The sequence below is a fragment of the Capra hircus genome, chromosome 13, assembly GCF_001704415.2.
Source record: "Capra hircus breed San Clemente chromosome 13, ASM170441v1, whole genome shotgun sequence".
NCBI lineage: Eukaryota > Metazoa > Chordata > Mammalia > Artiodactyla > Bovidae > Capra > Capra hircus.
Genome location: NC_030820.1, coordinates 46,116,694 through 46,130,585, shown reverse-complemented (window position 1 = coordinate 46,130,585; position 13,892 = coordinate 46,116,694). Strand labels below are relative to the sequence as shown.

At 44.5% G+C, this 13,892-nt stretch overlaps 1 protein-coding gene across 5 annotated transcripts in view; it reads right to left on the bottom strand.

Annotated features, from left to right (window-relative positions):
• Positions 1–13,892, bottom strand: part of DIP2C (disco interacting protein 2 homolog C) — a 306,573-nt gene that overhangs the window by 105,492 nt on the left and 187,189 nt on the right. For all 5 annotated transcript variants that reach the window (XM_018057349.1, XM_018057350.1, XM_018057351.1 and 2 more), the window contains one exon: positions 11,893–12,102. In XM_018057349.1, the coding sequence (XP_017912838.1) occupies positions 11,893–12,102 (210 nt within the window). The remainder of the gene's footprint in view (positions 1–11,892; positions 12,103–13,892) is intronic.

Sequence of the window (13,892 nt, the reverse complement as noted above, 5' to 3'; positions counted from 1 at the left end):
CAGTCTGACTCTTTGAGACCCCACAAACTATACAGTCCATGGAATTCTCCAGGCCAGAATACTGGAGTGGGTAGCCTTTCCCTCCTCCAGGGGGTCTTTCCAACCCAGGGATCAAACCCAGGTCTCCCACATTACAGGCAGATTCTTTACCATCTGAGCCACAGGGGAAGCCCAAGAATACTGGAGTGGGTAGCCTTTCCCTCCTCCAGGGGACCTTTCCAACCCAGGGATCAAATCCAGGTCTCCTACATTGCAGGCAGATTCTTTACCATCTGAGCCACAAGCCCAAGAATACTGGAGTAGGTAGCCTTTCCCTTCTCCAGCGGATCTTCCCAACCCAGGAATTGAACCAGGGTCTCCTACACTGCAAGTGGATTCTTTACCAACTGAGCTATCAGGGAAGCCCCCTTTGAAGAAAAGCTATGACAAACCTAGACAGCATATTAAAAAACAAAGACATTTCTTTGCCGACAAAGATCCATATAGTCAAACCTATGGTTTTTCCAGTAGTCATATACGGATGTGAGAATTGGACCATAAAGACATTTGGGTGTCAAAGAATTGATGCTTTTATTCTTTTTTAATTTATTTTAATTGGAGGTTAATTACTTTACAATATTAGAATTGATGCTTTTGAGCTATGATGTTGGAGAAGACTTGAGAGGCCCTTGGACTGCAAGGAGATCAAGCCAGTCAATCCTAAAGGAAATAAACCCTGAATATTCATTGGAAGAACTGATGCTGAAGCTCCAATTCATTGGCCACCTGATGCGAAGAACTCACTCATTTGAAAAGATCCTGATGCTGAGAAAGACTGAAGTCAGTAGGAGACAGGACAACAGAAGACAAGATGGTTGGATGGTATCACCAACTCAACACACCTGAGTTTGAGTAAGCGCCGGGAGATGAAGGATAGGGAAACCTGCATGTTGCAATCCATGGGGTCTCAAAGAGTTGGACTTGACTGAGTGACTGAACACCACATGTGAAATTCTGAGAACAATTCGTGATAGAAATAGTGGCTATTTTAATATCTGTTTTAGCATGAACAGTATTGAACAGTCCAGTCATTCAAAAAACAACTGTTTACATCTATTGTGTATGGGATACTGCGTTCTGCACATGAGACATGCAGTGAGCCCTCCACACATTACTTGATGATAAAACTTAAGAACTTAAATGGTTAAACAGAGAAAGCCCAATTTTCCATTTATTAAATAAGACATATGACTTCCCTGGTGGTACAGCGGGTAAGAACCCATCTGCCAATGCAGGGAACATGGGTTCAAACCTTGGTTCAGGAACTAAGCCTGTTTGCCACAATGACTCAGCCTGCATGCTGGAACTACTGAAACCCATGAGCCTAGAGCCTGAGCTCAACAAGAGAAGCCACCACAATGAGAAGCCCACAGACCACAATTAGAGAGTAGCTCCTGCTCTCAGCAACTGGAGAAAGCCCACACACAGCAAAGACCCAGGCACACTGAGAATGTCAAATGAGACTTGTGAAGTCATTTTATACATAGTAAGTTCTAGTAATGGGTATTATACTATTAATTTTAATTTGTTAAGCCTTATGATACAGAAACTAGTAAGATTTAACTGGTTTGTGAAGATTCTATAATTCCACATGAAAGAAGCGTAATATTTTGTGCTGTTAAAGGGAAGCAGGTACTGGAAAGCCTTTCTCCTGTGGCCACTGCCTACCTTGGCACTACAAATGAAGGCCAGTTTAAACTGTGAACTCACTAATGAAAAGCACAAAAACAAGGAAAAACAGAACACCAAAGAGATCACAGAAAGAACACTGTTTAAAGACTGTGCTAAACAAGAAGCCAGGGCATGCCCAGTTGACTTTGCTGGGAACCTGCATGCCAGGGACTCAAATTTTAGCTGTTGTGCAAATGTCTGGAAACCACCTCGGTCATGGGTATTGTTCTGAGGTTGCAGGTAATTTTAACAAGTAGGTAAACTGGCAAGTCCCGAATCCACCTGAAGTGAAGAGACTGACTTCTATGGCAGTGAACATGTGTACATTAAGAGATATTACACCAAGTGAGACTTGAGGCTGAGAAATATTAACCTGAACTCCTAGGTAAGCTTCAAATGTAGCAACAGTCCAACCAAATGCAGGTACTTGGGACTCTGGAGACCCTTGAGCCCGGGCACACTAATCAGTACATGGAAAACCTCATGGGAGGTCCACATCTCAGAGCTCATCACCTGGGACCGGTTATTGACTTTCCTATGCCTCCATCCCGCATCTTGTAAAAGAGGTATTAATGACAGTGCCTACCTCTGAGTGACAGTGGGAATCACACAGATAAAGGGACATAAGCACTGGTGTTACCAGACATGCAGACAGACGTGCCAGGAGAGGAACCATGGTCAGCTCATGGCACCAACAACTACTCTTCCAGAGTCTGAACCTGGAGATCGCTGATAACAGCTGGCATCAGCCCCTAAGCACAGGCCATCAGCAGAGAGCCCAGCTCCCCACTTCTCATCTCCCTGTTCCAGAAGTGCCCAGGTGGTTATGTACTGAACTATGTCCTCTCTAAATTCACATGTTGGAGTCTAATCCCCAGGTCCTCAGAAGGTGACTGTGTTTGGAGACAGTGGTCAATAAATTTATTCACAGTTGTACTGGGTCTTCACTGCTGCCTACAGGCTTTCTCTGGTTGTGGCGAGCAAGGGCTACTCTCCAGCTGTGGTGTGTGGGCTTCTTGTTGCAGTGGCTTCTCTTGTCGTGGAGCGTGGGGAAGGGCGCGCGGGCTTTAGCAGTTGTGGTGCAAGGGCTTAGCTGCTCTGTGGCATGTGGAATCTTCCCAGACCAGGGATTGAACCCATGTCCCCTGCATTCTCAGGTGGATTCGTAATCACTGGACCACAAGGGAAGTCTGAGAAAGTGATCTTTAAAAAGATAATTAAGGCATAAATGAAGCCACCAGGAAGGGCCCTAATTCAATCTAACTGGTGTCCTTGTAAGAAAAGATGAGGTCACAGATACCCACAGAGAAGACAGCTGTCTAAATGCCCAGCAGAGAGGCCTCAGAAGAAACTGCTGACACTGTGATCTCAGACTTCCAGCCTCCAGGATTGCAAACCAAGGAATGAGAGTTGTTTAAGCTATGTTTAAAGTGCTCTGTTATGGCTGCTTGAGCCACCACCACACACACTTAAGGGAAATTTCTTAGATCACAGCCCAGAAAAAGCTCACCTGTTAGAGAGAGGAGGGTGGGGATGGGATGCTTTGTCAGACTCCTGAGGACCATTTAAATGACCCCCTTAATATTTCAGACACTGCATTCATTCATTCTCTTCATCTCCCCCGCATGTGCTTATATTCATTCTCTTCATCTCCCCGGCACGTGCTTTGGCCAAACAGACCTTATTTCATGTTTCAATATAATCTAGTTCTCCATGGCTGAGTAGTTAACTCACAGGGGCCTCATATTTCAAATCAAACTACAATAGATGCCAACGTATGATGAGTAACATTTCAGATTAGCCACATAAGACAAAAGCAGCTAAAACGTTAAGCTCCCTGCATTTCCATCTTACTCAGATTTACCTATTCCTGTTACATGGTAGCCACACCACTGTGACGGTCAACACGTCTTTGTGCTGAGCGGCCACTTTGAAGGTGGGAAAAGGAACCATTCCAATACATCTGGTGATTAAGACATAGGAGCAGTGACAGCTGCGTGACTTCAACGTGCTTTCCAAATTTATTTATATGCCAGCCCCTCCCCCTCCCCTGCAAACTCCCCACATATGCTGTCACTGCAGGATCATAAACCCAGCAGCTGGCTGCTGTCATGAAGCCAAGAACATTCTGCCACTGCAGTGACACACAGTGCCCTGATTCATTTGTATAAAGATCAGGCCTCCAGGTATCTAACTCTGAGTTCAATACCTATTTTTTGGTAGTGTTTAAAAGACCTTTTTATATAAAAGATGCTCAAGAAACACTTACGGGTAAGATAAAACATAGTGTGGCTGAAGGTGCAGGTTCAAAGGTCTAAAGTGCGCATCAGCCCCAGGCTTGAGACCTATCAGGTCCAAATGCACCAGTAGCTGAAGACCAAGGATTCTCATCAGAGCAGGTTTGCATCTTCTGAGCCAGATAACCCACCATTCCTCAGTTCAATTTCCCAAAACTCTTAAAATCAACAGAAAAATGGCAGCCATCTTTCTAGCCACCTATCAGGTGTCACCTCCTTTGTGACTGCCCCAGAGCTACTGTGACAGCTTTGCACCTGTTCCCTGACAGGTGGGACCTATTTCATCCACTCTGGTATGGCTTCTGTTCCCAGCAGCTGCCATGGGTTCCTGAAGACCCTGGAATCAAGGCACTAGGGAAGATGGGAGAGGAGCGTGTTTGGCCTTCTTCCAGGACAGTATATGCTGTTTCGGTGCCACTGGTACCAGAGGTCCATCTCACTCACTGCATCCCCCTCCCATTCGGGATGTTAGTCTGTTACTCATCCAACCCTGTGGACAGCTGTTTTAGCCATGACCGTGTCAGGGTACTAGCTGACCTTCCTGCTCAGCTCCACCATGGGATTCCATGCGTCCCCTTCCCTATCTCCACTCTTGCAGGTGTCCAGCTCAGTCCGGCTCTTGTGTCCTACTCAGATGCTGAAGTTGCCCAACACCCAGCTCACATCGTTTGCACTCAGCAAACACTGGAGTGATAGTTCAAAGAATGAATGAACACAAGAATGAGTACACCAGAGCACTTACTTAATGACTGGAGATAACATGCTTCTGTTTCTCACATTGCTAAAAAGCAACTTTCCTTAATTCTGACTAGGGACCTCAGGGGTCAGTGGTCAGAGAAGATACTTTCAGCCTGTTATTTTTAGTCCCCAAATAACTTCTAAAATAAGAAGAAAAAGGGGAAATCTGTTCTTCATGTGTAGAAAGCTAAGTACGCGTTGTCCACTAACTGATGACAGCTAAGGAGAGCCGTGTTAAGGAACCCAGCCTTCCATCTGTCAACAGGGCCCTCCCAAGTCTCCCCTGGTCAATACGACCTCTTCTGTCACTGAGCAGGAAGTGATGTAGGCCCTCAGACCACCCATCCACCCAGCTGCCCTGGCTTCCTAAGACGACATGGGTGTGCCGTCCACATGGAAGCAGAAAACTGGGTTCCTCAGTGGAAACGTGGAGGTAATACCCGGTGAAAGGTGCCTGCAATGATGCTGAGGGAAGCAGGCAGAGCATCCAGCTTGTTGCTAGAGATGCTGCTTGGCTGCCCACTGTACCAACCTGTCTTCCATGTGCAGGTCACCAGAAGAGCAGGCCTTCCTCCTTGGTTTCCCCCAAAACATCCACCTCCCCAGTTTGACAGAAGCCCCAACAGGAGGGTTCTACTGCTGTGTCACCCATGTATCATACTGACACATGACAATGTAAGTGAAGATTTATCTCCTTACTGTTTAATAATCACTCAGGGAAAGAACAGTATGCCCTGGTTACCAGTGAGAGCGTGTGTGAAACACTGCTAATGGCAATTCACAGTTGGTTTTCAGATTTGCAGACTAAACCTGGAGATGGTTAGAAAGGGTTCAATATTCAAATATTTCTCTTAGCCAAAGCTTTGAGAGATTGACTTTAGCAGGATTACACAGGTTCTCAGACCTGGAATGACCTTCTTCCCACAATTATGCCACAAATATGCCATAAAGGTTTGACAGCTACTGTTAGACAAATCTCAGGATAGTCTAATATCAGAACAGAAATCTTTAACTTTTTGTTTTGTAGTGGGATATAGCTGATTAACAAACAATGCTGTGATACTTTCAAGTGAACAGGGAAGGCTCAGCCATATGTATACATGTACCCAGTCTCCCCCAAACTCCCCTCCCATCCAGGCTGCCACATAACATTGAGCAGAGTTCCATGTGTTGTACAGTAGGTCTTTGTTGGTTATCCATTTTAAATACAGCAGTCAGAAGAGAAACCTTTAACTCCTGACAATAGCTTCTCGACTTTTACATCCACAAACTTAACTTCCTGCCAAAGGGCTCCAACCACCATAGTCCTGCAGGACCACAGACGCAGCGAGCTGTGATGGGGACACTGGAATTTTATCATTTATGCTAAGTTTAACTGTATTTCTGTGTGTTTTTAACCAGCAGGTCCAAGCTGGAACAAAAAAGCCACAGGGAAGCAAGCCCCGGGCGTCACGCACAGGTGCTCCCACGCCCGGCAGATGGGGGTCTGGCCTCCCCTCCCTAGGCCTCGGTGTTCTCAGCAGTGGAGCCGCAGTGCTGATACTTGCTCCTCACTGAGGCTGAGGGCACAAGCGACATTGCCCCCACACATCCTGCAATGATGGTGACACTGCCATCCTTTTGCTCAAGCCCACAGGCTCAGCTTCTGCCATCTCTCCCCTTGTGTGGGGATCCTTTCCTCTCATGAGTTCCAGGAAAGAAATCTGTGAAACTCAAGTGCATAATGTGTAAATGTCTGTTACTACTTCCTGAGTCATATGTATTTGAACTTTGGGGAAAGACAGCATATTAAAAAGCAGAGACATTACTTTGCCAACAAAGGTCAGTCTAGCCAAAGTTATGGTTTTTCCACTGGTCACGTATGGATGTGAGACTTGGGCTATAAAGAAAGCTGAGCACTGAAGAATTGACACTTCTGAACTGTGGTGTTGGAGAAGACTCTTGAGAGTCCCATGGACTGCAAGGAGATCCAACAAGTCAATCCTAAAGGAAATAAGTCCTGAATATTCACCGGATGGGCTGATGCTGAAGCTGAAATTCCAATACTTTGGCCACCTGATGCAAAGAACTGACTCATTGGAAAAGACCCTGATGCTGGGAAAGATTGAAGGCACTAGGAGAAGGAGATGGCAGAGGATGAGGTGGTTGGATGGCATCACCAACTCAATGGGCACAAGTCTGAGGAAGCTCCGGGAGTTGGTGATGGACAAGGAAGCCTGGCGTGCTGCAGTCCATGGGGTCACAAAGAGTTGGACACAACTGAGCTGAACTGAACAGATGTCACCCTGCTTTATGCACCAAGGTGTGAGCAGCAGGCCCCAGGTACTCCTGCGGCATGAAGCATGTCCTGGATGAAGGGTTAGGATAATTATGGGTCAAAGCCATGACTTTGATTCTAAGTATAAAATTCAAATAAATAAAATCAGTTTCAAGCTGCAAAAGCCCCAAAGCATTTTTGGAGAAAAGCAGCAGGAGCAGATCTGTGCCCTGACAACATCAACAGGGCAACAAGGACAGCATGAACAGGACAGACAGAGGTGAGAAGGGCTACAATAATGAGACAAAAGGTGTGGTGCCTGGAGCCAGGGTACTGAGAGTAGTGATGGAGCAGAAGGAGGCCTGCATGGCACGTGGCAGTCGAATGCCCAGAACAAGGGGTCTGCTGGTCTGAGGACAGCAGGACCTCATTAGACAGCTTGATCTCAGGACACAGGCAGGGCTGAGAGGCAGGGTCAAGAGGCACTCTGAAATGTGGATGGGAGACAGAAGTACAGATTTGAAAGTCGTGAAAGAGCAGGTAGCCTTAAAGACTGTGGGAGTGGATGACATGGGCAAGAACACAAAGAGACAGGATGGGGAGAGGAGCCACCAGAGGAGAAGCAAGGGCAGAGGGGAAGGAGAACAGGGTGTGGTCCCAGCGGGCAAGGAGAGAAAAAGTAGTCATCGCAACCAGAGCTCCGGTTCCCAGAGGAGAAAAGTGAAGCCACAACAGAGGAGAGAGTTGAGTCAGCAGATGTGGGAGGAGCTGGGATCCAGAATGAGGACAAGATGAGCCTTGGAAAGAAGGAGCTTTCTTTCCCAGAAAAGGAATCACATCAAAAAAAAAAAAAAGAACGGAGAAAGACAGGGAAATATCTGAACTGGAAAGGGATCAGTGGTTATAGAGATGTTCGACAAGAAGATAGACGAAGATCCATGGTGACATTCCCTTAATTTCAGTATCTGTAGATCTCAGATTTATGATGAACTGATGAAGAAAATGTAGGATTAGAAGCCAAACCTAGGATAGGCCCTAACTAAAAATTCCCACAGTCATGTTGGCCAAAGAGATATACCTCTCAAGCCAGGCTTCTTTTAGTACAGAATCACCCACAGAGCCACAGAAACATGCAGTAATTGATGGAAGAGTCTCACAGGCCTTGTGTTACCTAATGCAAATTTTTCTTTTCCTGCTTATTTTTTCAATAGCATGGCTTAAAATTCTCTAAAACAAGAGCTGGCAAACTATGGCTCACGGGGCGGCCTGTCAGCTGTGTTTATAAATGAAGTCTTGCTGGTGCACAGCCATGCCTGCTGTTCACGCACGGCCTGTTGCTCTTGAGCCAGGGCACTGAGGAACAGCAGCAGGGACTGTATGGCCCACAAAGCCTGACACCCACTCTCTGGCCCTTTCCTGGAAAAACAGGCGGACACTGCCTCTGAATCAGGAAACTCCAGCTTCTGGGGACACCCTGGCCAGGAAGGGAGGCAAGAATGTTTCAGAGAAACCCCAGCCCCAGTGATGCAGGCTTTGCTAATACCACCATCCTTGGTGTGTAGTTAGTATTTCAAGATTGTAAATGTCTGAAAAGTATCAGTAAAGAGATTATGAAAGAACTGATACTATGGATGATTATACATAAATAAATTATGGTTATTTATTACATTCAGCCCTCTGAGCAAATTCCCTAGAAAACCAGAATCTAGATCCTGAACAAATGCCAGGCTCCAGGCTAATTATGCATCAAGCACATGCAGGCACGTCTACCTGCTTAGCAGGATTGACGCAGGAAACCTGATGAGAATTTCCTTGCTGATACATACAGCAGCATTCATGCTGATAAACTCTATGATACTCTGGAAATGCAATTACTTCTATGAATATCTGGCTAATGACAATATACCCCCAACACGTGCAGATGAAACCTCTATGAGACAACATCTCAAATGCATCAGTCACAAAAGATGACACACACCTTACCTATACATCTGTAGCTCGTGAAGAAGTCTCTTTAATTTCCTGACTACACAAATTTTGATGCTGAATGTACAACAATGTTATCTATTCTGCTTTGTTCTTATTTCTTAATCTAGAAATGTATTAATAGTTTCTCTTTACCTTCTCTATTTCCATGTAGCTAATTCCTATAATATTTTACTCCAGTGCCTTTTTATAAATATGCTTCTTGAAGTTTCAAGTGTTGCTTTAATTCTTCTGGTTACTCTAAATTATGCTCCTTGACTTTTGATCAAGTATTTCAGAGGTGCTAATCCTCTGCCAATTGTCTCAGGAACATGGCATGCACAAAGGTTCTGTAAACACTTTCTGTTTTTCTCTCTTGACAATGTGGAGGCCCTGTTCTGTCTAGGTTGCAGAGGCCATTGCATGGTGCATCCATCTTCCTGAGTCACAAACGTGCACACCTCAGGCATTAGCATCTTGTGACAGGGATGCCTCGAGCCCTCATTGTCAGTGCTCAAGTGTGAATACCATCTAGCAGAGCCACAGGAAGAAAGACTCCCTGGATGAGGACCACGTCATCCACTAAGCCAGTCTGACAGGGGGTGAGTGGTGCCACTGTGCATCAGGATGGACATACAAGGATGTAGGATTTCCTTCTAAACAACCGTGCAGAAGTACCACTCGCTCGTCTGTCACTTGTGGTCTCTAACCACTCATTTTCCCTCTGCCCAGTGCCAGAGACATTTCCACAGACCCTGTGTCCAAGTGCCTCACCTCGAGGGTGCATTCCTCTTTGCACCCAAGGTGCCAAATGGTGCTTTATTTGACCCTACATTCCTTAAAACACACATGTACACATTTCTTATTTTGTAGGCTTTTGATGGCCTCAACAAAAGGTCAAATACTGTCAATTCTGAATTTTGACTTCTTTGGCTTTTGTCACAGGGATAAAAAAATCTTAATTTTCCTTTTTTTATTATTTTGCCACTGCTTTTTTTCAACAAAATTTGTTTTGCATTTATAGAAAATTCCTAGATATTCTAGGAACTTATCTTTGTGCCAAATTAGAAATTAGTGAAATGTCACATACACAGAGCTCTCTTTTAGTTACACTGAGACTTAACACACATGAGTAATGCAACCTTTTACAGTCTGGGTAGGTTTAATTATCTGTGCTATAATTACCTCCAATATTCCGTGTGTAACTTCATAAAGTGAGAAACAAATGCAGGGAGTAATATGTCCAAAATTATGTATTTCTCTTGGTAAGATTGCTGATATTTCCTTAAAAGTGAACTGAATCAGGAAACACACATTCCCAAGGTCAGAGTGAGGGGCAGAGGTAGAAGGAGCTTCATGCCCCACCTGCGCATGTGGCTGCTGGATAAAGCACGCTGACAGTGTCGAGGGACTGTCTCAGGTTCCTAAACACTCGGGAAAAACTTTTAAGTATTCAAAAATATCTAATGGTCACAAGTTTCTCTGATTTCAAATAGAGTTTCTCAGTACACAGTAACCAACATATGCTACCAAAAATGTTTTAAAGTCAAATTTAATAATGCCACTTTGCAGGTAAGCATTACTTTAAAAACTGTGAAGAATTTTCCTATTTTCCCCTTTTTATTCACAATGGAAAGGTGGCAAAGGAAGGACAGATCATTCCTCTTCTTTCCACTAACAAACTAGAGCAGGCCAACAGTGACTGCTGAGGAAGCCAGCCCTCCCTGTGTCCCGCTGGGAGACAATCGGCCTCACTGCTGATTCTGGAAAGGCTGCGGCTTTTAACCTCAGCTACATGCTGAGCAAGCGCCACTGGGGCCAAGTCCTAGAAGTCAGTGTAGAACTCGTCTGACTCTGTCATGGAGACAGTAATCTAGAAAAAAAAATACTGTGTGAATCTGAGAAGGTGGCAGAATATCGAATTCATTCATTTCACTAGCCTATTTTCTAAATGGGGATTTTTTGGATATGAGGCTAGATGCACCTGCCCTGTGCTCAGTGCTCAACCACCGCACTGGTGTCCCTGGACGTGGCTGACCCTGCTCTACATCATTTGAATGGAGAACATACTGAACCATCTTGGCACCAAGTTCAAAGCAAGTGATTTATTTTTATGAATATTAATATTATTTCAGTATTTAAAAATCTCAATCCACAGCTGGAAATGGACGAGAACAGATCTGGAGCTCATACACCAGATGAATGTGGCACAGTGAGTGTCAGGTGAGGGTAGAGGCAGCGACACATGACCCTCAGGTACTCCAGGTTCACAGAGCCCCACTGCTCATTCAATACACTCTTTTCCTCTAACAACTCTTACTTAATTTCCTTTTTCACACAGTTTTCAAACACCTTGCCAATGCTTCCTAACTTCATGCTTTTTTAAATACAAAGGATCCCACTTCTTGTAACCTAACATACATTCTGGGAACCACCCCAGAAATCTGAACGCCTATAGCAGAAAAATGCTATAGTGATGAAAGCTGCAGTGGTGAAAGCCTCCCCTTTCCAAAGTAAGGGCAAACTCACTCTCAAGTGCCCAGTCATGCTTATTAGCATGATTAAAATGTTACTTAGGAGTGCATTATAGCATGAGGAGAAGAAAATGTGTAACCAGATATGGCTGCATGTTTCCCTAATGAACAAGAACGCACTCCTCTACGAGCAGAAAACTCCTAAATTATAGTTGTAGAAGACGTCTAGGATATAAAAAATAGAAAAAACCAAGGGTTTCACAGAACAGTAAAGCCAATGCAGCAAAGCAGCCCAGGAGCGGAAACAGGGCCTGACCTGTCCCTCGAGTGAGCTCTGAGGCCACGATGCACAGACAGGGAAAATGCAAACTAAACAGGGTAGGGACACTCAACAGCCACTCAAATGCACGGACGGGGAGAACAGTGCAGCCAGCTGCCGCGGGGTACTCACCTATGTGCGTCTGAGCCAGGACGTCGGCCAGCCTGTGGGCGGCGCCGCTCCCCCCACTCTGGGTGGAAGACGACGAGGTGGTGGAGGTTGTGGAGCCGTGGATGGCCTGGCTGATCCAGTGCTCCATGTTGATGCTGCCCTGGCTGGACGTGGGGGTGCCCTGCGAGTCGCCCTGCACCGAGCCTTCATCTTCTGAGCCAGAGGAGGTATCTGTGGGACAGAGGCGGTTAGCTGCGACTGGGGCAAGCAGCACTCCCAGGCCCAGGCCCTCTCCAAACACAGACCCACCTCACACACTAATTGGTAAATGACCTTTGAACACTCTTGAAAAGTCACAAGTTTTTCAGATGACAAATTATTTTTCAGTATCGTGAGGTCTTCATCCAAAGCACCTTACCGTACATATATATGCTAGAGTCTTCTTGACATTCCAAACTCAGACAAAGACATCCTCACCTGTCCTCCACTCAAGACGCTGGGGAATAACCAGATGTTTTTCTGTGCACTCAGACACCAAGCAAGAAGGCCATGGTGGCGTTTTCCAAGACACTAAACTTTAAAGTGTTCAAAGTGCGATGCTCTGTAGCCCTTCTTTATTCAAAGTATTTCTCTGAGCCATGTGCTATTTTAAGTTGTGTGTGAGTGTGGCAGGTTGTGAATAAAAAAATTTATAATGATAGTGTTGGCATTTATGATTGTACAAAACTATCTCAAGACTAAATGACAGTTTATAAGATGTATTATACAGTATACCTGAAAATGCTAACCAAACAATTAAATGCACCAAAAATGACATTTCCAATAATGTTCTTTTATATTTTGCAAAGACACTTGTACAGGATTTGTTCTTCTGAAAGTTCTGTCTCTCATCATGAAAGACACAGTAACACCCCAGAGGATTGAGTCAACATAAAGAAAAGCACACACACAAATAAATCACACGGCACTTTGTACTTCAGACTCAGTATTTCCCATAAAAAGTGGCTCAGAAAACTGTCCAACTCCCTGAATATTGTCTGGTTGCAAAGATTTGGTTAAAATATATTTGAAGTGGGTTTGTTATCCATGTAAGTCCATTCTGTTTGTTATACACATACAAAATTAAAATTTTCACATTCATATTTTGGCAAATTATAACCACAAACTAAACAAATAGGATTAAGTATACTAATTATGGTTGTGTCTGACTCTTTGCAACCCCATGGACTGTAGCCCACCAGGATCCTTTGTTCATGAATTCTCCAGGCAAGAATGAATACCGCAGTGAGTTGCCATTCCCTTCTCCAGGAGATCTTCCCGACTCAGGGACTAACCCGGGTCTCCTGCATTGTAGGCAGATTCTGAGCCATCTGTGAATCCCATGCTGATTTAAAAACAGTTCAAATTACATGTTATGGCTCAGAATTAAGAAATGAAGGAATGTAAGGAAATCAGCAAAAAGGACTCCCTTTCCTATTAGAAAATTCTATTCTTAAGAACATTTCTTGTATTATCTTTTAAGAAAACACAAAACAACTAAGTTTTATATTTAAATTTTGTCTTACAAAGTTCAGAACTTTCACTTTTGAAGGCATGAGAAGTTGAAGAGTGGTCTGAATTAGTATCGGACATACCTGATCACACCCCTAAGTTGAAGTATGTGCTTCTGTTACCCTCACTGCTTGCAAACATTCAAGACTAAACTTTACAAGACTCCAAAAAGTGCTTTATATATTCAACTATTCTTATTCCACCTTAAATTTCTCTTGTGAACAAAGGGGTGTGCCAGGTAACTTAGGTCTGCAGAAAAGACAGAGTGGCAACCACGCCATGAATAATGCTGGAACAAGAAACGCATACACACATACATACAAAATCAAGTAAATTAGGCCTGTGCTTCTAACAGATACCTGGCATTTAATTTTGTGCTTCACTTCAGTTTTGAAGATAATAACATGTACGTGCCTATGTGAGTGCTAAGTCGCTTCAACCGTGACCGACTCTTTGCAACCCTATGGACT